The sequence below is a fragment of the Notolepis coatsorum genome, assembly GCF_963971535.1.
Source record: "Notolepis coatsorum genome assembly, chromosome: 5".
NCBI lineage: Eukaryota > Metazoa > Chordata > Actinopteri > Aulopiformes > Paralepididae > Notolepis > Notolepis coatsorum.
The window spans coordinates 150,901,202-150,924,141 of NC_140169.1; the positions used below are offsets into that span (position 1 = coordinate 150,901,202).

General features: G+C 46.8%; 1 protein-coding gene across 1 annotated transcript in view; it reads left to right on the plus strand.

Annotated features, from left to right (window-relative positions):
• LOC311228426 (solute carrier family 15 member 1-like) overlaps positions 1 to 22,940 on the plus strand; it is a gene marked incomplete at both ends in the record, with an annotated part of 172,677 nt that overhangs the window by 71,512 nt on the left and 78,225 nt on the right. Inside the window, 8 exons of the mRNA XM_084314333.1 lie at positions 5,895 to 5,978; positions 6,791 to 6,873; positions 9,771 to 9,857; positions 13,682 to 13,771; positions 14,497 to 14,541; positions 14,647 to 14,679; positions 16,874 to 16,962; positions 19,626 to 19,707. Coding sequence (XP_084170459.1) covers positions 5,895 to 5,978; positions 6,791 to 6,873; positions 9,771 to 9,857; positions 13,682 to 13,771; positions 14,497 to 14,541; positions 14,647 to 14,679; positions 16,874 to 16,962; positions 19,626 to 19,707 — 593 coding nt within the window. The remainder of the gene's footprint in view (positions 1 to 5,894; positions 5,979 to 6,790; positions 6,874 to 9,770; positions 9,858 to 13,681; positions 13,772 to 14,496; positions 14,542 to 14,646; positions 14,680 to 16,873; positions 16,963 to 19,625; positions 19,708 to 22,940) is intronic.

Consider the following 22,940-nt stretch of genomic DNA (forward strand, 5'->3'; position numbering starts at 1 on the left):
CAATCGGTTGCTGGTCTCGTCTATCCCTACCGTCTCCTCCGGTCGTAGATGGGCCGGCTGCAGCAGTAGCACCGTCTCTCCTACTGGCCTTCATTGACGGGCCAGCAGTGGCGGCGGAGGCAGTGGTAGGCACGGCGGAGGTAGCTCGACGTCGTGGAAGCCTTCTGACTCCACCGGCGAGGACGGGAGGCGGAAAATGGGGTTGGAGAACGGATCTCTCCTCTGCCATCTCTCTGCATGTTGAGGTCATCAGCTGCAGGGCCTTCCCGAACAGTCCAGCATCGGAGAGGGGTGCCGTCAGAAGAGGGGCTCTCTTCTTCTCTGGCACACGGGCCTGCTCCAGCCAAAGGTGGCGCTGGATCAGAGTAGCCAGGGCCCGCACTTTCCCAGCGGCTATGGCCTGCATCTGAGTCAGATGCAGGACAGCTCCTGCCGCCTGGGTGAGCTGATCATGTTGTACCACGGTCAGCTCCGCGCCGCCCGTCATTATCCCAGATACAAATCTAGCCAGCTGTGCGACATTAGACGCAGCAGCCAGCGACTGTGTACCCGCGACGAACGACTGGTCACTCCAATACGCCAATCGCCTAGCCGATTTTCCTTGGAGAACCGGCTTGCATAATGGTTCCCACACCACATCCGGACAGAGGAGAGCGGCCATCGGCCTATCAAGCCGTGGCACACCCTCTCTCATACCTTCAACCAACCCCGCCATCCGCGTAACTGGTACGTAGGTGGGAGTAAGGCCCATGATGTGAGACACCACCTGGCCCCGACGAACATAGGCCCCCATTGAGGGGAAAAATGGGTAGACAACGTCCACCCCTTTCACCGGGCGACGCTGCCAGAGATGACCTATGAGATCATCGGGGGCAGGAGCAGGCAATGGCTGCGGCAGAGGCACGCCGTTTGCAGCGGCCGCTACTGCCATGAGCTCGGGGAACAAAGCCTGCAGTTCCCCCTGCAGACCTTCCTCCACCGAACCCGCATCCCTCACATGCAGCAGGCTTCGACCGGTTGAGGAGCCACAGTCTGATGTGGCTGATAGCAGGGCATCCTGCCGATGAGGCCGAGTTGGTTCCCCGACATCCTCGAACAAGGCGCCCCAAGGAGACATTTCACCCCCCTCCAGTGTTACCTGGACGGGTGGGATACTCGCCTCCACTGGGCCTTCAAACAAAAATCTGTCCGACTCTACCATGTAATCCTCAGTTTCCATAGGGCATGCAGAGACCGACGCATCCTCGCTGGTCTCCAGCAATTCCCCAAACCCAGGCCGTTCGCGTCTGCAGGACACCATCTTGCGACGTGAACGAGCAGACGCGAAAAGTTTGCGTCGCAAATCCTCCGGGACCAAAGGAACCGGCCGCTCAAGAACGGATGATTCCCCGGAAGCAGAGGAACCAGAGTCGGGACCAGGCCATCGCCGGGGCGAGGCACCGGTGCACCGGCTCCTCGGAGAGGCAAACTACCCATCGGCTGTTTCCCGGGCTTGGCTGGCAACCACGAAAGTGGCAACAGCCCCGCACCAGAACGCACGACGGAGGCGGGAATGGAGAACCGCTGGTGAAGAGTGGGTCTACGACTCTCCGAGGTAGACATTATGACTTAGATTTTTCTCTTGAATATTTATGAGAGAAGAAAAAAATAAGCACAATGTAAACACGTCTCAACTTTCTTCAACTAGCAACCTCGTCAAGTGGGGATCTACCAAAGGCACTTCCTTGTGGTGAAAGCGAAGAAGGAGGCGAGTAGGTGGCCACACACCTGCTTATGAAGGTAAGCTGATAGGGGTGTGGTCAGACGAATATTGGGATGTAAAGGTACATTGTGGAATTTTTATTCAGTGCGCGTGCACAGGCGAGGTACAGTGCAGAGAGTGACGCCGAGCGAGAGCCATACGACACAGAACCAAACATATGTCCAAAACATACAATGAGTGGCATCACTCCTGACCTAGTGTGTCTAGACAATACTATCACTACGTGTAGCACCAAATGTGTTGGGCCCCTTACCTGCTCCAATTCCCAACCCACACACACACACATACACTTGTACCAAGTTGGCTAAATATATCAGTCAAACATTTAACCAACAGCATAAAGACAAAAAAGAAGGGGGGAAACAGGAAGTGCTACATGGGTTTTAAAACAAGAGGAGGGCTTCCGATTGGTCAACTGGTGATTTGCTTGATGGCTGGGATGACTGGCTGGTTTCCAATTAGTATCCTGATGAAGGACAGGAACCTGGATCAGAGTATAGCAGGTGGAGGTGGAGAGAGAGAGAGAGAGAGAGAGAGAGAGAGAGAGAGAGAGAGAGAGAGAGAGAGAGAGAGAGAGAGAGAGAGAGAGAGAGAGAGAAGGAGAGAAGGAGAGAGAGGGAGAAAGAGAGAGAAAGGGGGGGGCACAAAAGTACAAACAACATACAACAGCCACATGCATGTAACAGTTAGGGTTAGAGGTGAGGAGAGGGTTAGGGTTAGAGGAGAGGAGAGTGTTAGGGTTAGAGGAGAGGGTTAGGGTCAGAGGTGAGGAGAGGGTTAGGGTCAGAGGAGAGGGTTAGGGTCAGGGTCAAAGGTGAGGAGAGGGTTAGGGTTAGAGGTGAGGAGAGGGTTAGGGTCAGAGGTGAGGAGAGGGTTAGGGTCAGAGGTGAGGAGAGGGTCAGGGTTAGAGGAGAGGAGAGGGTTAGGGTTAGAGGAGAGGAGAGGGTTAGGGTCAAAGGTGAGGAGAGGGTCAGGGTTAGAGGTGAGGAGAGGGTTAGGGTTAGAGGAGAGGAGAGGGTTAGGGTCAAAGGTGAGGAGAGGAGAGGGTTAGGGTCAGAGGTGAGGAGATGGTTAGAGGTGAGGAAAGGGTTAGGGTCAGAGGTGAGGAGAGGGTCAGAGGTGAGGAGAGGGTTAGGGTCAGAGGTGAGGAGAGGGTCAGGGTTAGAGGAGAGGAGAGGGTTAGGGTCAAAGGTGAGGAGAGGGTTAGGGTCAAAGGTGAGGAGAGGGTTATGGTCAGAGGTGAGGAGAGGGTCAGAGGTGAGGAGAGGGTCAGGGTTAGAGGAGAGGAGAGGGTTAGGGTCAGAGGTGAGGAGAGGGTTAGGGTCAAAGGTGAGGAGAGGAGAGGGTTAGAGGTGAGGAGAGGGTTAGGGTCAAAGGTGAGGAGAGGAGAGGGTTAGAGGTGAGGAGAGGGTTAGGGTTAGAGGAGAGGAGAGGGTTAGGGTCAGAGGTGAGGAGAGGGTTAGGGTTAGAGGAGAGGAGAGGGTTAGGGTCAAAGGTGAGGAGAGGAGAGGGTTAGAGGTGAGGAGAGGGTCAGGGTCAGAGGTGAGGAGAGGGTTAGGGTCAGAGGTGAGGAGAGGGTCAGGGTCAGAGGTGAGGAGAGGGTTAGGGTCAGAGGTGAGGAGAGGGTTAGGGTCAGAGGTGAGGAGAGGGTCAGGGTTAGAGGTGAGGAGAGGGTCAGGGTCAGAGGTGAGGAGAGGGTTAGGGTCAAAGGTGAGGAGAGGAGAGGGTTAGAGGTGAGGAGAGGGTTAGGGTTAGAGGTGAGGAGAGGGTCAGGGTCAGAGGTGAGGAGAGGGTCAGGGTCAGAGGTGAGGAGAGGGTTAGGGTCAGAGGTGAGGAGAGGGTCAGGGTTAGAGGTGAGGAGAGGGTTAGGGTCAGAGGTGAGGAGAGGGTTAGGGTTAGAGGTGAGGAGAGGGTTAGGGTTAGAGGTGAGGAGAGGGTTAGGGTTAGAGGTGAGGAGAGGGTTAGGGTCAGAGGTGAGGAGAGGGACCCGGAGAATACAATACAAGGACTTCATGGATCCCAAGGGAGAGTCAGCAGCACTACAGATCACTCACAGTGGACATTTAGATAGTCAAAAATCTATAAGTGATGTATATACCACATATATATACGTTTATATATTTATATTTAAGGTAAGGTAAGGTATAGCCCCTTACATTTTAAAGAATTTTTATAAACTGGTCAACACTGGTCAACACAGCTTTATTTCCGGCATTGGGTGCCTGTGATCACAGCGCAGGCGCATCAGGCGGCTAAAGACGTTTTTGAGCCGTGTTGACCAGCTTATAAAAATTATTTAAAATGTTTATTAGCAACGCCAAGCTTTCAAACCCTAACGTTTGTCTGTTCAAAAACCCTCGTGCAACTGTGAGTATACCTTTGAAATTTCTCTGTGATACTTGTATAACGAACGGTTCGGTTAGAACCAGTTCTTCAGGGTAAATCTATTGTTGGTTTGCCGTCGAGGAGCGAGGGACTGTGGATTCACTCGGCCAAACCTTGTCGGCGTGCATCACAGTCACGAAAGGGGCTAGGTAAGGTAAGGTACATTTTATTTGTATAGTGCTTTTCTAGATTAAAATCACAAAGTGTTTTACAGGGCGGCTAATCAGCGCAGTGGGCAAGGCGCTCGCCACTAGTGCAGGAGATGCTGGGTTCGAGCCCAGCTCTCGGCATTGCTACCAGCTTGGCTGGTCGTTCATACTAACACAATTGGCAGTGTTAGGGGTGGGAAAGCTGGTGGGTGGGTCCTGGTCGTTGTAAACAGCGACTCCTACAGTTCGGTCGGGGCGCCTGCTCAGCGAGGAAAAGGATCTAAGGGGGGGTAGTGTGATCCTTCCACACGTTACACTCTCTCAGTGAGAGTCCGCGCTGCCAGGTGAAAAGAAGCGGTTGATTGGCTACACATGTGTCGGAGGAAGCATGTGATATTGTGATAGCCTCCACTCTCCCAGACCGACCGTAGGGGGTAGGTGCGCAGCGACCAGGAAGGGGATTGGGAATTGGCATAACGACTAACATTGGGATGGGAGAAAAACTGAGGAAAAAGGAGGGGGGAAAAGATCACACATTTTTTTTTTAAATAAAGTGCTTTACAGGCAGTAAAAGTTTATCAGAATAAAATAACCACACATGTTACATCACATACAAGTTTGTAAAATACTTCAAAAACTAAATTAATTAAAATAACAACCACATACACAAATGTTACACTGCATACATGATCAATTAAAAGCCTGACTGTATAAAAAGGTTTTAAGACCCTGTTTAAAAGACTCCACACTATCAGCAGACCTGATTTCACAAGGTAGTTGATTCCATAGTTTGGGTGCTACGACCCGGTCACCCTTGGTTTTTAGTTTGGTCTGGTTGACGACGAGCGCTCCTTGGTCGGAGGAGCGGAGAGCCCTATCTACCGCATATACTGTATATAAATCCATATCTGTCTGAATATAGTACCTGCATATAATCCTTCTATATACCTACTTATACACCTGCATATAACACATATAACTCTGTATGATAGCATGTACAATAATGCTGTATATATATATTTATTATTACCGTATAAATATATCTATCCACATATTATGTCTGTACCTGCATATAATCCTTTTTACATATCTGTAGATACTATATCTATATCTGTACATATCCCTTACCTACTCTTACTAGTTACACTGCTGGCCAGTATGACTTACTACCATAGTGTCTTTATACCTGTATCACTGTACATATTAATACTACAACTCTGTACATACATCTGATGAGCACTATTACTCGGTAGTAATCATTTATATATTTTATACTTACTTAAAGTACTGTATATTGTATCATTTTAAACAGTATACAGAGTACATTGTATATTACTATTACAGTTTACTGTTACATTTGCACTCTGGTTGGATGCCAAACTTATTTTTGTTGTACTGTACTTGTGCTGCATGATGACAATACATTTGAATCCAATTGAATCTACCGTGATAATGAGAAAAACGGATTGGTTGTGGTGAAATTCTGAATGTCCCGCAGCCACTGTGCCCAGCTGACTATGAATGTATGTCTCCTGGTTAGCCTACTGTATACTCAACAGCCATGGTTCATTCCTCTCTTCTTCTACCCCCACCTCCAGCCCAGGACTGTGGCATCTATTCCCAGCAGAAATGTTACCCACTGGCCTTTGGGGTCCCTGCAGCGCTCATGGTGGTCGCTCTTGGTAATTACATTACATTACATCTATGTTTCAAGTTTCAAGTTTTGTTTAATTTGTGACATATGAGGTACATGTACATTACAGTGAAATGCTTGGTTCTGTATGAGCCTCCTGAGATTGTGCTTCATACAGTAAAAAGTTAAAGAATAAAGACCAAACACTATACAAAATGTACAATATACAAAACTAAAATGTACAAAATGCAAAATGCAAAAATGAGGTAGAGAGGTACAGTAGTGAAAATCTTTAGTAATAAATATATCAAATATGGTGTAGTGTTAAAAAGTGTCTGAAGTGAATGTTTAAAGATATGTTCTGCATACCCGTCGGTGAGGAAGGTGTGCAGTTTACAGTCACAGTTCATATATTTCTAATCAAATTAGAAATCTTCTGAGTTAGGTTTGGTAAATGGTAAATGGCTGCTTTTTTATATAGTGCTTTTATCCAAAGCGCTTTACAAGTTCCTCACATTTTACCCATTCACTCACACATTCACACACCGAAGGCGGAGGCAACCATGGCAAGGTGCCAACCTGCTCATCGGGAGCAATTAGGGGTTAAGTGTCTTGCTCGAGTACACATCGACACGCTGCCCGGGAGGAGCGGGAATCGAACCGGGAACCTCCGGGATTGCCAGACGACTGCTCTACCTCCCGAGCCACTGTCGCCCCCGGTGACACCAGGACCTATGAAACCCACGCAAAACACCAGATAATATTGGCATCCGTCTGAGAATAACGCATTTCTCATACTTTCTGAAAAGAAAGTTGAGACTTTTCGGACATGAAAGTTATTTACCTGTGGTGTTCTTACAGTGGTGTTCATCGCCGGGAGTGGCATGTACCACAAGGCCGAACCCCAGGGGAACATCATGTTGGACGTCAGTAAATGCATTGGGGTGAGTCGTCTGCATACAGTGATATACGTAGATAACATGCACATCACAGCCATTCTCATGAGTGTTTTGCTGGGTGACCCCCCCCCCCCCCCCCCAACCCTAACCCTAACCATAATCCTAACCCTAAGTACTAGATCCACAGAGAGAATGACACCAGGGTCGGAAAACAATTCACATTTTAAATACAATCTGGTTTTCTTTAAATTTCAAATATTGAAAAATTACTTTCAGCCTGAAAAGTATCAAACCTGTTTTTTTTTTTTATCCACTTTTTCTCCCATTTTCTATATTTTCTCCCATCCCAATTTCGTATCATCCAATTCAACCCTCCCCTGTCACGAACGCTGTTTCTTGCCTCCCACAAGCCGGCTGCAATGTGGACTAAGTCATACATAGCACAAGTCCCCTCCGGTATTTGAGGTAACAGCAGTCGCATCTTTTCACCTGCGCAGCTCGATCTCTCAGTGGCGAGGAGTAACGCGTGGGAGGCTCACGCTGCCCCCGACACTTCCTGATTCTACTGCGCAGGCGCACCAACCGACCTGTAGGAGTCGCTGTCCACAACGCCCGATCCCCACCCATCAGTTTCCCACCCCCTAATACGGCCAATGTGTATTAGTACGGACGACCAGCTAAACTGAAAGCAAATGTGGAGCGCTGGGCTCGAACAGGCAAGCCCAGCGTCTCCAGATTTCGTGGCGAGCCTTGCCCACTACGCCACGTAGCCGCCCAAGTATCAAACCTGTTTATAAGTAAATGACATCATCAGCACCTTTTTATTCTAATTAGTGTTTAATGTTTATACTTGACCACATCGTGCACAATTGTACAGCCCTGGCCTATTTAATTTTTTTATTCTATTGTACTTCTATTTTAATTTAGTTTACATTCCATTTTATCTCATTCTACCTTTCATCTTGTTCTACCGTATAACCTCTTATTCGCCTGTCCGTTAATGTCGCACCAAATGACCAAATCAAATTCCTTGCATGTGTAAACTACCTTTCTGATTCTGATTCTGATTCTTCTGGGAAGTATAAAGAGCAATTTCTGTTTCCATTTTGAATCGATTGAATTACAAGTGGATAGATTCCAACCCTGGCACACATAGATTCCAACCCTGGCACACATATTCCAACCCTGGCACACACAGATTCCAACCCTGGCACACATATTCCAACCCTGGCACACACAGATTCCAACCCTGGCACACATAGATTCCAACCCTGGCACACACAGATTCCAACCCTGGCACACATAGATTCCAACCCTGGCACACACAGATTCCAACCCTGGCACACACAGATTCCAACCCTGGCACACAGATTCTAACCCTGGCACACATAGATTCCAACCCTGGCACACATAGATTCCAACCCTGGCACACATAGATTCCAACCCTGGCACACAGATTCCAACCCTGGCACACAGATTCCAATCCTGGCACACATAGATTCCAACCCTGGCACACATAGATTTCAACCCTGGCACACATAGATTCCAACCCTGGCACACACAGATTCCAACCCTGGCACACATAGATTCCAACCCTGGCACACACAGATTCCAACCCTGGCACACACAGATTCCAACCCTGGCACATATATTCCAACCCTGGCACACACAGATTTCAACCCTGGCACATAGATTCCAACCCTGGCACATAGATTCCAACCCTGGCACACACAGATTCCAACCCTGGCACACATAGATTCCAACCCTGGCACACACAGATTCCAACCCTGGCACACATAGATTCCAACCCTGGCACACATAGATTCCAACCCTGGCACACACAGATTCCAACCCTGGCACACAGATTCTAACCCTGGCACACATAGATTCCAACCCTGGCACACATAGATTCCAACCCTGGCACACAGATTCCAACCCTGGCACACACAGATTCCAACCCTGGCACATAGATTCCAACCCTGGCACACATATTCCAACCCTGGCACATAGATTCCAACCCTGGCACACATAGATTCCAACCCTGGCACATAGATTCCAACCCTGGCACACATAGATTCCAACCCTGGCACACAGAGATTTCAACCCTGGCACACATAGATTCCAACCCTGGCACATAGATTCCAACCCTGGCACATAGATTCCAAACCTGGCACACAGAGATTTCAACCCTGGCACACATAGATTCCAACCCTGGCACACATAGATTCCAACCCTGGCACACACAGATTCCAACCCTGGCACACACAGATTCCAACCCTGGCACACATAGATTCCAACCCTGGCACACACAGATTCCAACCCTGGCACACACAGATTCCAACCCTGGCACACACAGATTCCAACCCTGGCACACACAGATTCCAACCCTGGCACACATAGATTCCAACCCTGGCACATAGATTCCAACCCTGGCACATAGTTTCCAACCCTGGCACATACAGATTTACACTCTGGGTCACATTACACTTATCATCGTATGTTTCACAACATCTGTGTGAGTCTTGTTCCCCAGCTGTCATCATAATAAAGGAACACGCCAACATTTGGGGAAATTAGCTTACCGTCTTCTCCGGAGAGCGACTAGAAGATGGATACCAGTTTCCTCTCTGTGCGTTCAGTAGAAAGCTACACGTTAGCCTAGCTTAGCACAATGAATGGAAGCGGACAGTGCCGGTTAGCCTAGAGGCATTGTCCAACTAACACCTCTCCCGAAGGCTAACCGGCACTGTCCGCTTCCATTCATTGTGCTAAGCTAGGCTAACGTGCAGCCAGATAGCTTTCTACTGAACGCACAGAGAGGAGACTGGTATCTATCTTCTTGTCTCTTTCTCTGGAGAAGACGGTAAAAGCTAATTTCCCCAAAATGTTTAGGTGTTTCTTTAAGTGTTTCTCCAAACACATTTGTCTCTTTTCCCGCGCAGTTTGCTGTTAAGAACCGCTTCAGGCACCGGGGTCAGCAGCACGCCAGCCGGCAGCACTGGATGGACTGGGCGGAAGAGAAATATGACGTGAGGCTTTAACAATCATTCTTTTATTTATTGGTAAGCAACCTGTTTATATCTCCTCACTGTTAGATTGGAATATTGGAACCTATTCAACTCGATCGAATGACTGGATGGTTCTTAGGGTTCCTCAAGTTTGTTCTGAGCTAGGGAAGTCAGCCTTTTCCTTTGATGCCTCTGACTCATGGAATGTCCTTCAACTCTCTCTGAAATGGGAGGTTCTCCCTTCCCTTGGAATGTTTAAACGTATGATTTCAGACCATTGTGTGACTACCTGTAACTGTTTTAGTTGATATTTTTTAATTATTTTGAAACGTTTTAAATGTTTTACTCTGGTGTTAAAATTTCTGTGAATATTGTTTTTATTATGTACTGTAAAATCGTCGTTTCTGTAAATGAGGGAAACCTCAGATGCTTCCGATTTTAAATAAAGGTTGAAAAAAAAATGTACTCTTTTTTTATTACTGCCATAGAATCAGACCGTGGCTCAGGAGGTAGAGCGGTCGTCTGGTAATCAGAAGGCTCCTCCCAGGCAGCGTGTCGTACTGTCCTTGAGCAAGGCACTTAACCCCCCTAACTGCTCCCGATGAGCAGGTCGGCAGCTTGAGCAAGGCACTTAACCCCCTAACTGCTCCCGATGAGCAGGTCGGCACCTTGAGCAAGGCACTTAACCCCCTAACTGCTCCCGATGAGCAGGTCGGCACCTTGAGCAAGGCACTTAACCCCCCTAACTGCTCCTGATGAGCAGGTCGGCACCTTGAGCAAGGCACTTAACCCCCTAACTGCTCCCGATGAGCAGGTCGGCACCTTGAGCAAGGCACTTAACCCCCGAACTGCTCCCGATGAGCAGGTTGGCACCTTGAGCAAGGCACTTAACCCCCCTAACTGTTCCCGATGAGCAGGTTGGCACCTTGAGCAAGGCACTTAACCCCCTAACTGCTCCCGATGAGCAGGTCGGCACCTTGAGCAAGGCACTTAACCCCCCTAACTGCTCCTGATGAGCAGGTCGGCACCTTGCACGGTGGTTACCTCTGCCGTCAGTCTGTGAATGAATGGATGAATGTGAGGCATAAATGACGAAGCTCTTTGGATAAAAGCACTATATAAAATGCACCATCTGTGTGCTTGACCGTTAGCACTTGACACTCTCGGCACTTATAGAGTCACAATAGCATTTTTTATGTGATTGATTCACCGCTAATAATTACGTTTTCTACTGCTAGGCCGCTATATGGGGCTATTATTCATTCTCTCAATTTACTAAAGCGGTCAATCTTAAAGTGACACGTTGAACATTTTCTTATTTTAGTTGAAATTTTTTTCTACCGAATACGTGTCACGTTGTGGGAAAAGGTTTCCATGTTTGTACTTCAGTTCATCTTGAATGGCTCATTGTTAGCGTTCCTCATGGAAGCCGGAGGACACGGCTAGCTGCAAGGTTATCGCTAGTAACGCCCCGTGGTTTAACCCTTTGGCGACCACAGTATAGAAGGTTAACCCTTTCACTACCACACTACAGACGGTTAACCTTTAGGTTAGTGTTAACCTTCTGTAGTGTGTTAGTGAAAGGGTTAACCTTCTGTAGTGTGGTAGTGAAAGGGTTAACCTTCTGTAGTGTGGTAGTGAAAGGGTTAACCTTATGTAGTGTGGTAGTGAAAGTGTTAACCTTCTGTAGTGTGGTAGTGAAAGTGTTAACCGTCTGTAGTGTGGTAGTGAAAGTGTTAACCGTCTGTAGTGTGGTAGTGAACGTGTTAACCGTCTGTAGTGTGGTAGTGAAAGGGTTAACCCTCTGTAGTGTGGTAGTGAAAGGGTTAACCCTCTGTAGTGTGGTAGTGAAAGGGTTAACCCTCTGTAGTGTGGTAGTGAAAGTGTTAACCGTCTGTAGTGTGGTAGTGAACGTGTTAACCGCCTGTAGTGTGGTAGTGAACGTGTTAACCGTCTGTAGTGTGGTAGTGAACGTGTTAACCCGTCTGTAGTGTGGTAGTGAACATGTTAACCGTCTGTAGTGTGGTAGTGAACGTGTTAACCGTCTGTAGTGTGGTAGTGAACGTGTTAACCGTCTGTAGTGTGGTAGTGAACGTGTTAACCCGTCTGTAGTGTGGTAGTGAACATGTTAACCGTCTGTAGTGTGGTAGTGAACGTGTTAACCGTCTGTAGTGTGGTAGTGAACGTGTTAACCGTCTGTAGTGTGGTAGCAAAGGGGTTAACTGTCTGTAGTGTGGTAGAGAAAACGTTAACCCTTTGTAGTGTGGTAGTGAACGTGTTAACCTTTTGTAGTGTGGTAGTAAAAGCGTTAACCCCTTTGTAGTGTGGTAGTGAAAGCGTTAACCCTTTGTAGTGTGGTTGTGAAAGGGTTAACCCTTTGTAGTGTGGTAGTGAAAGCGTTAACCCTTTGTAGTGTGGTAGTGAAAGCATTAACCCTTTGTAGTGTGGTAGTGAAAGCGTTAACCCTTTGTAGTGTGGTAGTGAAAGGGTTACCTTCTGTAGTGTGGCAGTGAAAGCGTTAACCCTTTGTAGTGTGGTAGTGAAAGCGTTAACCCTTTGTAGTGTGGCAGTGAAAGCGTTAACCCTTTGTAGTGTGGTAGTGAACGCGTTAACCCTTTGTAGTGTGGTAGTGAAAAAACCAATTACATTTCCAAGTATCCCTTTAGATACAGAGGCAGCTCTTCATTATCTCTCTCTCTCTCTCTAAAATCAAAATCAAATGTATCTGTAAGGCCCGACAACACACGTTAATGTCCCCATGGGCCGGACACGTCTTCTTTAAACAAGTCAAGAAGAAACATCACAATAAGTCAAGAACAAAACAAGAACACCATAATTCCAATTTTTTTTTAAATAAATGCAAAATAAATAAATGCAACACTCCCAGACATACCCCACGAGAAGGTAAGGAAAAACTCACTAAAACCTAGCAATAGGAAGAAATGCACCACAGGCAATGTGGAGGAGAGAAACCTTAGAAGGGCCATTCAAGGGGGGATCTCCCTTCTTAGATGTCGGTGATAGTAGTGTTGCAGACTAACAGTTGGTAAGCATGCACTCATGTGTGTAGTGAAACACAGATGAGTGCATGCGATAGCAACTGAACATTTTGAAAAATTAAAGATAGAGCTGATGGCGATAGCAACTGAACATTTTGAAAGATTAAAGATAGAGCTGATAGCGATAGCAACTGAACTTTTTTTTTTATCCACTTTTTCTCCCATTTTTTCTATTTCTCTCCCATCCTAATTTCGTATCGTCCAATTCAACCCTCCCCTGTCTCGAACGCTGTTTCATGCCTCCCACAAGCCGGCTGCAATGTGGACGAAGTCATACATAGCACGAGTCCCCTCCGATACTCGAGGTAACAGCAGTCGCATCTTTTCACCTGCACGGCGCGATCTTTCAGCGTCAGGTGTCTGCGCTTTGGAGGGGCGCCGCCCCCATCGCTTCCTGATTCTACTGCGCAGGCGCACCAACCGACCTGTAGGAGTCGCTGTCCACAACGCCCGATCCCCACCCATCAGTTTCCCACCCCCTAATACTGCCAATGTGTATTAGTACGGACGACCAGCTAAACTGAAAGCAATGTGGAGCGCTGGGCTCGAACAGGCGAACCCAGCGTCTCCAGCATTCGTGGTGAGCGCCTTGCCCACTGCACCACGTAGCCGCCGCAACTGAACATTTTGAAAGATTAAAGATAGAGCTGATAGCGGATCTCTCTCTCTCTCCCTCCCTCCCTCTCTCTCTCTCTCTCTCTCTCTCTCTCTCTCTCTCTCTCTCTCTCTCTCTCTCTCTCTCTCTCTCTCTCTCTCTCTCTCTCTCTCTCTCTCTCTCTCTCTCAGAAACTCCTCATCGCTCAGATCAAGATGGTGCTGAAGGTTCTCTTCCTCTACATCCCTCTCCCGATGTTCTGGACTCTGTTCGACCAAAAGGTAAGTTACACTAACTCTGCTGAATGATGTTCATCAATGCAACACCAGCGAGAGACTAAACTGACAAACAGTGTCTACCCACAGCTCCCTCAACAAGCCCCGCCCCCTCAACAAGCCCCTCCCCCTCAGCACTGACTGGTTGAACTGTGAACGCTACACAGACACCTAAACAAGCCCCTCCCCCTCAACAAGCCCCTCCCCCTCAACAATCCCCTCACCCACAGCACTGACTGGTTGAACTGTGAACGCTACACAGACACCTAAACAAGCCCCTCAACAAGCCCCTCCCCCCACATCACTGACTGGTTGAACTGTGAATGCTACACAGACACCTCAACAAGCCCCTCCCCCTCAACAAGCCCCTCCCCCTCAACAAGCCTCTCCCCTCAACAAGCCCCTCCCTCTCAACAAGCCCCTCCCCTCAACAAGACCCTCCCCCTCGACAAGCCCCTCCCCCCACACCACTGACTGGTTGAACGGTGAACGCTACACAGACTCTGTCTCCTGCTGTGACGTCACCATTATTTGCAACAATGCACTTTAAATCCTTCTGCCACTACACTGTGAACTGAACTTTTTCTCGACACTTCATTTAGCATTAAACATGTTCCGTCTGTTGAACTGTGCATATGACACAAATCAATATGTTGAATTGTGTTTATTGTGGTGGTATAGACTTGTGATGTCACCGGTGAGAACTGATCAATGTGTCATTTCCTCTACAGGGGTCCAGGTGGACTTTCCAGGCAACTACCATGGATGGGAACTTTGTATGTTTTCAGTAAACCTCTTTGTAAAATAATAAAACCTGTATTACCTGTATTATTAAAACCATGTGTTCAGACTGAGTCCTAATCACATCGCTCTCCTTCCAGGGATTCCTGGTTCTACAGCCCGACCAGATGCAGGTGAGTCGGGAGGATGCAGTGGTGCTCTGCCTGGTCTAGTGTCAGCCTACTGTACACTCCTGTAGTCTAGTGTCAGCCTACTGTACACTCCTGTAGTCTAGTGTCAGCCTACTGTACACTCCTGTAGTCTAGTGTCAGCCTACTGTACACTCCTGTAGTCTAGTGTCAGCCTACTGTACACTCCAGTGTTGGTCTAGTGTCTGCCTACTGTACACTCCACTCTGACAGTCAAAGAGCTAACGTATAAATAAGAAAAGGTTCTACATTAAACATAAATGACACAGAGGTCACCGTTTCAAAGGGAGTTTATTTACTTTGTGACACAATACCCAAACAAATGCACTAGCCCATCAATATATTATGCCAAATGATTAGGGGAAAAAAAACTAAAAAACAACAACTGTATTTATCAATGATCACGTCAGAGTCCTCGTCTGCACCTTCCGAGTCCGAATGCAGTCAATGCTCGAGTCCAAGTGTGAGGGCTGGAGAAATTCTGCATGCAGCCCAACGAGGGGGCGTGCCATTTTTCTGCTTCACGTACCTGAGAGGAGTTTGCAATCAGCTCTGGAGAGTACTAGTATTGCAGACTCCCCTTCACTCCTTGTCGGGTCGTTCTTGTTACTACCATCTACTGCCGCGTCTCCGGCGTGAGACGTCGTGCCACCCCTGTACATTGCCACCTGTCGCCGTTTCCTGGAGTGGGACACCGTCTTCGCTCTCTATTACTCCACGGGAGGATCCCAGTGTTCCCACTCCAGATGTCCTGCCGGCTACTTCCCAACTCCCTCTACATGGACCCGTTCCTGGGGTGAGGCTCGCCATCGCTCTCTATTACTCCACGGGAGGATGCCAGTGTTCTCACCCCATTCCCCTTGGACCCCCTGGTTGCTGCGTTGCCCGTCGGCAGCATTCTGGTCGGAGGGAAGAAGATTCCTGTATACTTTTTGCCTGTTCTAGAGGATTCCTGCCTGTTCGCTCCTTAAAGGCACAGTGCCGCGTTTTTTGTGTTCATGGACTTTGGTGTTTTTTCCCCCTTAAAGGCTGAGTGCCGCTTTTTTGTATATAATAAATCATGCCCTTGTTTTGGCTAATTCTGATTACCTGTCTGTGTTGTGCAATTGGGGTCGCTATACAAACCATAACACCAAGTCCAAGTCCGAGTCATCAGTGCTCAAGTCCAAGTCCGAGTCACGAGTCCTGAAAACCAGTCCAGGACTCTGACTCGAGCGCTACACCACTGGTACACTCTCACAGAAGCTGTGTTGAAACACCGCAATGTGCCGCCCCGCTAACAAAGCACCCAAAGAGGTACAAAAGTACAGAGAGGGAAGTTATGATTTAAGCGGAAACTTAACTTAAAATAATCCTACTGTCTGCACCGCTCGTAAAAAAAAGCATGTACGTGCACAGTTTGTGGGGCAGCTTTGTGGAACGGACGAAACAGAGCGATAACATTGCACAGTTGGTAGACAAATACGTTGCTCTCAGGGAATGCTTTGATTTCTTCAAAACAAAAAATAATGCTTGCCTTGTTTTCTAACCTTATTTTATGTATTCTTATTTTCTCTCTCTCTCTTAGTACGAGAGTTTCATTTTAAATGTTGTTATGATATTGTAAGAAAGAGGCTGCCCCTTTTGTTGCATGTTCAGTGCTAGGCTAACACTCCCTAAATGTAGCACTGAACGGCACAGGAAGTGCTTCATTCCGACAGCCATCAGACTTTATGATGCATCACTGAGCCTCACTGCATCACTGAGCACAGGGTGACAGTTACCATCTTCCTGGACTTTTACTTTTAAAACAACACTGTTCAATATTACACTTACTGTAGACTTCTGTAGACTTCTGTATATTTTACTGTATATTTTATTCTATTCTTAGGCAATTTGTTTTGTTGTTCTTATTCGTGACTTTGTTCTGTCTAAATGTCTAAATGTTTAATGTGAGCGATTTGTGGTGTCAAATTTCCCTCGGGATGATTAAAGTATTTCTATTCTATTCTATTCTAATATATAAATATTCTATTTCTCCAACTCATCCTTGTTCACGGACGAAGACGGACTAATTTATTTTACATTTTGTCTCGACTGTGATTGGTACGTTTGTTGTGTTCGAGATGAATGAAGATCAAATCCAAATCAAAGATGTGCGAGATATTTAAATAGCGCTGGAGTCTCGTTTTTGTGACAGACGGTGAACCCCATCCTGATCCTGACCCTGGTTCCCATCATGGACAGCGCCGTTTACCCTCTCATCAAGAAGTGTGGCCTCAACTTCTCGTAAGTACTCGTAAGCCAGTCGCCCAGGGGAAGATCACCACGTCGAGTCTGACCTCTGTGTATAAGTAGGCATATATGTAGCAGGGTGGATTATCCCTGCTTCGTGGGAACTGGGGTGCACGGTCACTAGGTAGCGAGACACAGTAGAACTCGGGCTAGCTGCACCTCCGGCTTTGGGGTCAGGAGCGTCAACTGGAGGCTGGCAGTGGGGTGTATGAGGCCCAGGATTTACAAACCTAGTCCGGTACTTCGGTCTTCCTCCCTCTCTCTTGGGCAGTCAGCAGTACTCCCCAACACGCCCTCACTCTCCCCAATTGTCCCCTAGCACCCCCCCACACCTAATGACCGAATGGTAAATAAATAACTTGGTTCCCCCCGCAAGCAGTACCCTCCCTCATTAACACCAGAAACCTTACAATGGAAAAGGGAAGGTTGAATAGGAAGGGGTTAATAATGGATATATTATCCGCATCAAAGGGTTAGAATTAGACTCAATAAAAGACACACACACCGTGCTCCCGTTCAGTCTGAGTGTTATTATATCAGGGGCCTAGTTACAACATTGCTACGTCTGGTGATTATTGCACCATGGGTATCATCACACAATGCTTACAGTCTGGTAATTATATAATTACACCTAGGCACCAAGTGCTCTCACGGTACCCGGACTAAGTGCTGTCCACTGTACACAGACTAAGTGCTGCCCACGTCTGGGCTAAACACAGTATCCACCTTCCTTAAGGGTTTACATATACTGCTCCAGGTCGGTAATATGGGGAAGGAAGGGGGAACATAGGGGAGGAAATAGAAGGGTTCACTGAATGGGATATATTAGGAAACACACATATTATCACGCTCAAAGGAAAGGAACGAAAACAAAAGAGTGGGCCCACAAAATACCAGTAAAGTCCTATCTTAATGCCGGCATATATTGTTTGGGGTACCCCTATGGAATGGTAGTAGCAACGTTACTTTCGCCCGCAGGCTGCACCACACTGTGTACTGTATAATAACTCGGGAGCATCAATGCTCATTTGTACTCATCCGAAATGGCCGCCTCGCCACGCCACTGTTGTCCGGCAGGCAAGATGGCGCCGAACGCTCTCGGTGAGGTTGTTAGCAGGCGGAGCTGGGCAGAGAGGCAGCGCTGGCTGAGAGCGTGTGCTGAGCGATGACGACCCCTGCTGGACGGGACAAACTCCCGTAAGCTGTAGGCAGCCGGGTGCAGGTCTGATTGAAGTCAGCCGGAGCAGACTGATTGCAGGCAGCCGGGTGCAGATCTGGTTGAAGTCAGCCGGAGCAGAACGGTTGTTGGCCCACGCTCGCCTCGGGGCTCGTACTCTATACCGCACACAGTAGCTACTATAACTCGATTGTTAAGGACTTTGATACTTGGTTAGCCGCACGTTACTTATACCGCACACAGTAACTATTATAACCCGATTGTTAGTGCCTGGCTCTGCACTAATTGTTCACACACTATCGCTGGTACTGCTAGGATATCGTGTCCACTAGCCAGTACTTCCTATCACCCGTTGCTATCTCACGGGGCCCTCTGGCATAACTTCAGCAACAGGGCTCTCCAGAGCCCCCGTTCGTTGCGACTGTTTGTTGTTCAAGTTCACTGCCGAAGAGGTTCTCTTTCCGTCTTCCGCCCCTCTATTATCACGTTCCATCTCTGTCCAACACTCTCTGTCAGACACCGCCCCCTGCTGGTCCCGCCTACTAGTCACACAGGGAAGGATGTTGATCATGGTCCAGCAATACTGTGTATAGTGCATACTTCAGTCGATAGAAGGAAGAGAAACTCATATCATTGCTTGTGGGAATATCAATGATGTCTTTGTGTACAAAGGGAATATAAAACACCAGTCAGCAGTCCTGAATAATATACAATATTTTCAGACTGCTACATATAGAAGGATTATATGCACCTATATTCAGACAGATATGGATATACGGGTGCAGCTCAATAAATTAGAATATCGTGGAAAAGTCAATATATTTTGGTGTATTGATGCAGTAATTTGTGCAAAAGAAGCCCCAACCAAATACTGAGTGAACATGCATGAACAGAAGGCCGACATTTCTATATTAAAAACGTTCTTTTATTAGTCTTATTAAAAAACTGAGATACAGCATTTTGTCGCTTTCATGAGCTGTACACCATAATAATCATCTAAATTAAAACAAATAAAGTCTTGAAATATTTCACTTTGTGTGTAATGAATCTATAATCTATGAGAGTTTCGCTTTTTGAATTGAATTACTGAAATAAAATTACTTTTCCACGATATTCAAATTTATTGAGATGCACCATATATATGCAGTAAATCTAAATATATAAAATGTATATATATACGGTATATACAGCACTATTGTACACGCTATCATACAGAGTGTTATAAAGGTATTTAAGGCACCGTAGAAAAGCTCCTTATTGCCGCGCTATACTGTAGCTAAGCGTGTTGCGCTTTGCAAAGCTCAATGGAGCCAGAAATATGAGTGGGATCTTGCTCCAACAGGCCTCTGAAGAGGATGACAGTGGGGGTGTTTTTCTTGCTCCAACAGGCCTCTGAAGAGGATGACAGTAGGGATGTTTTTCTTGCTCCAACAGGCCTCTGAAGAGGATGACAGTGGGGATGTTTTTCTTGCTCCAACAGGCCTCTGAAGAGGATGACAGTGGGGATGTTTTTTGCAGCGATGGCCTTCGTCGCTGCCGCTGTGGTTCAGCTCCAGATCGATGTGAGTATTAAAGGAAAACTCCAACATTTTGGGAAATTAGCTTATTTGCCATCTACCCTGGAGTTAGACAAGAAGATACATACTAGGGGTGGACGGTATAAACGGTATACGGTATAAACGGTATGAATTTGCTCTACGGTATGGATTTTGACTATACCTTGTAACCGGTAGAGCAGCTCTAAAATAGCAATGACGTCATGTAACCACAGCGCGACTATTTCACTCGCATTTGCCCCTAAAAATAGATAGAATTAGTCATAGATAATAGATATGTGCAAACTGGAAAAAGTTATTTAGGAGGCTTTGCGCAGTGGGCGTGTCAACACGCAATTGTCATTTCATAATAAACACATATCACCGCGGCGCACAGCAAGTTTCAATTTCAGTTCCTGGCATTTTTAACCAGTGGAGAAAGGTAAGAGATTTCCCTATCGTTTTTCTTATATGAATTATTCTACGTTAATAAAACATACCTGGTGATCAACTACAGTTTGCTGTGAACATTATGATGTGTAGTGTTCTGAAGGCTGGGCAGCGCAAGCTGGATGTTGGATTTTGCGAGAAGCATATGCAGCTGCAGAGCCGCAGAATCCACCATAACCCACCCATCTGTACCGGCACAGTGCAGTACTCCAATTCAGCCATTGGCAATTCAGCCGTTGGGTGGGGGGCGCTGTTGAGCCGGGCCTGTGACCGGACCTGAAAGCGCCCCTACTCTGCGGCTCTGCAGTTGCATACTATTGGGATTCGACTCAGGACTTATTTTATTTGGAATATAATGACTGTATACGCAAAAGTAGCCTAGTTTTAAGTTAAAATATTATAAATCTACATGCCTTGAGGATGTCATTATTTATATAGCCTGCCTATCAGGCAAAAAAAATTATTCTAACGGAAACACTGATACCGTGATATATACCGTTACCGTCTATGCTTCAAATTATACCGTGATATACATTTTAGACCATACCGTCCACCCCTAATACATACCTTTTTCTTCTCTGTGCATGCAGTAGGAGTAGGAAGACGTGCACTGTTAGCCTAGCTTAGCGTCAGTCACTGGAAGTAGGTTCCTCCATTAGCCTAGTTCCCAATGTCTTCCTACTCCTACTGCATGCACAGAGAAGAAAAAGGTATGCATCTTCTTGTCTAACTCCAGGGTTCCCAAAATGTTGGAGTGTTAACACTTTGGCTGCCGGGAACCGTCTTTAGACGTCTTTGCTGGCCATGCTAAAGTTGCCGGAGGACACGTTACGTCGTCCTTATATCAATATTTCAAAAATCTGCGATCGGATTCATATGTCCCCTCCGCTGGCCTGAGATCCACCAGCAGGACCCACTGAGCTCTCTGGCGGTTCAGGAGCGCCATCTGGTGGCCGATCGGCGCAATCGCCAAACAGGATGTGGCATAGAGGTTGTGCTAGACGTCCGTAGTACTTCCGGGCGCTCGCTATAGGTCATGGGACTCTGGCTCGTCACGCTACACGGTGATCGATTGGCAATAACTCGATAAACAACATGATTTGGACGTATATACCATTATACAAGCTGGAGATGGACCGGGTAAAAATATATCCCATAATGATAAGATTTCTACTCTACGATGATCGCCCAACGGCGCGCGGAGACTGGGGTGAGTTTCAGCGTGTAACGTTACCGTCTTCGATACTAACTGCTATTATCAACATTTGACCCACATTAGATGATTGGTATAACGCTGCCCACGGAATTATAAACGCCCCCTCGCCCATCCGGTCAACATCAGATGACGTGTAGTAACTTCTAGAAGTACGTCTAGTTGGAATTTTTTATATCGCGCTGATTGCCATCAAACTGTATTTCATCATCAATATAATGCATTTGGGGCTATATATCACGTTCTGGAGAAAGCTGCAGAAAGAGATGAAAACATACTTATACATTAGACCATACTTTACTATGAATATGTGAATGAAAAAGTTTAACGTTGCTACACAATGAACAATACATATAGGACTTTGAATGGGCCCTAATAATGGCAATGTAGCAATAGAATTTAAAAAGTTATAGCCCTGCAAAGAAGGGGACTTTCTCCATAGACAAATAGCGCTGGCAATCTATGGTATATCATGAATTTAACCTTAGGCAGCCAAAGAGGAAAACTCCAACATTTTGGGAAATTAGCTTATTTACAATATACAAGATACAAGAGTTTTATTTAACATCTTCCCTGGAGTTAGACAAGAAGATACATACCTTTTTTGTCTCTGTGCATGCATTAGGCTTAGGGAACAGTCGCTCCGTTAGCGTAGCTTAGCTTCATCACTGGAAGTGGGGCGGAGTTAGAGCCTGACGTTCCCTACAGTGCCCTACAGTCACGAAATACACTCCAAATACAACTCCAAAACGTTCCTGTAAACATGTTGTGACCTGTGTATTTACCACGTGGAGAAATAAAAAATAATTTAATTCGACAATTACGTTTTCTAAGCAAATATACTCTGAACTATTTTTTGCCTAACCACTTCGTCTCTGGGCGCAGTCAGTGATTTCTAAGTGAAGCCGTGTTTGTTGACATTCTCATTCATTCAAAGGATCCAAACCGATTGAAGTTTATGGATACCATGACTTAAAATCCTCTTACCTTGACGATTAAAAGCCTCCCCAATTTAGAAAACAGTATTCCAATGGCTGGTCTTGATAGACTGCTAGATAACGGAGCTAACCGGACACTAAAGCTAACCGGACACTAAAGCAAATATAATGACTTCCTTTCTGGGGGGTTTCAAAATAAAAGAGCGACGTCTATAGCAGCAGAATACGTTTATTTTGTACATTATCTAACGTTAACACGAACCTAAACTAACTTTAGGTTAGTTGTAACGTTAGTTTAGGTTTGTGTTAACGTTAGATAATGTACAAAATAAACGCGAGCTGGATGTTGGATTTTGCGAGAAGCATATGCAGCTGCAGAGCCGCAGAATCCACCATAACCCACCCATCTGTACCGGCACAGTGCAGTACTCCAATTCAGCCATTGGCAATTCAGCCGTTGGGTGGGGGGCGCTGTTGAGCCGGGCCTGTGACCGGACCTGAAAGCGCCCCTACTCTGCGGCTCTGCAGTTGCATACTATTGGGATTCGTTGGAAGCAGCACGGAGTCTCGACTCGGGACTTATTTTATTTGGAATATAATGACTGTATACGCAAAAGTAGCCTAGTTTTAAGTTAAAATATTATAAATCTACATGCCTT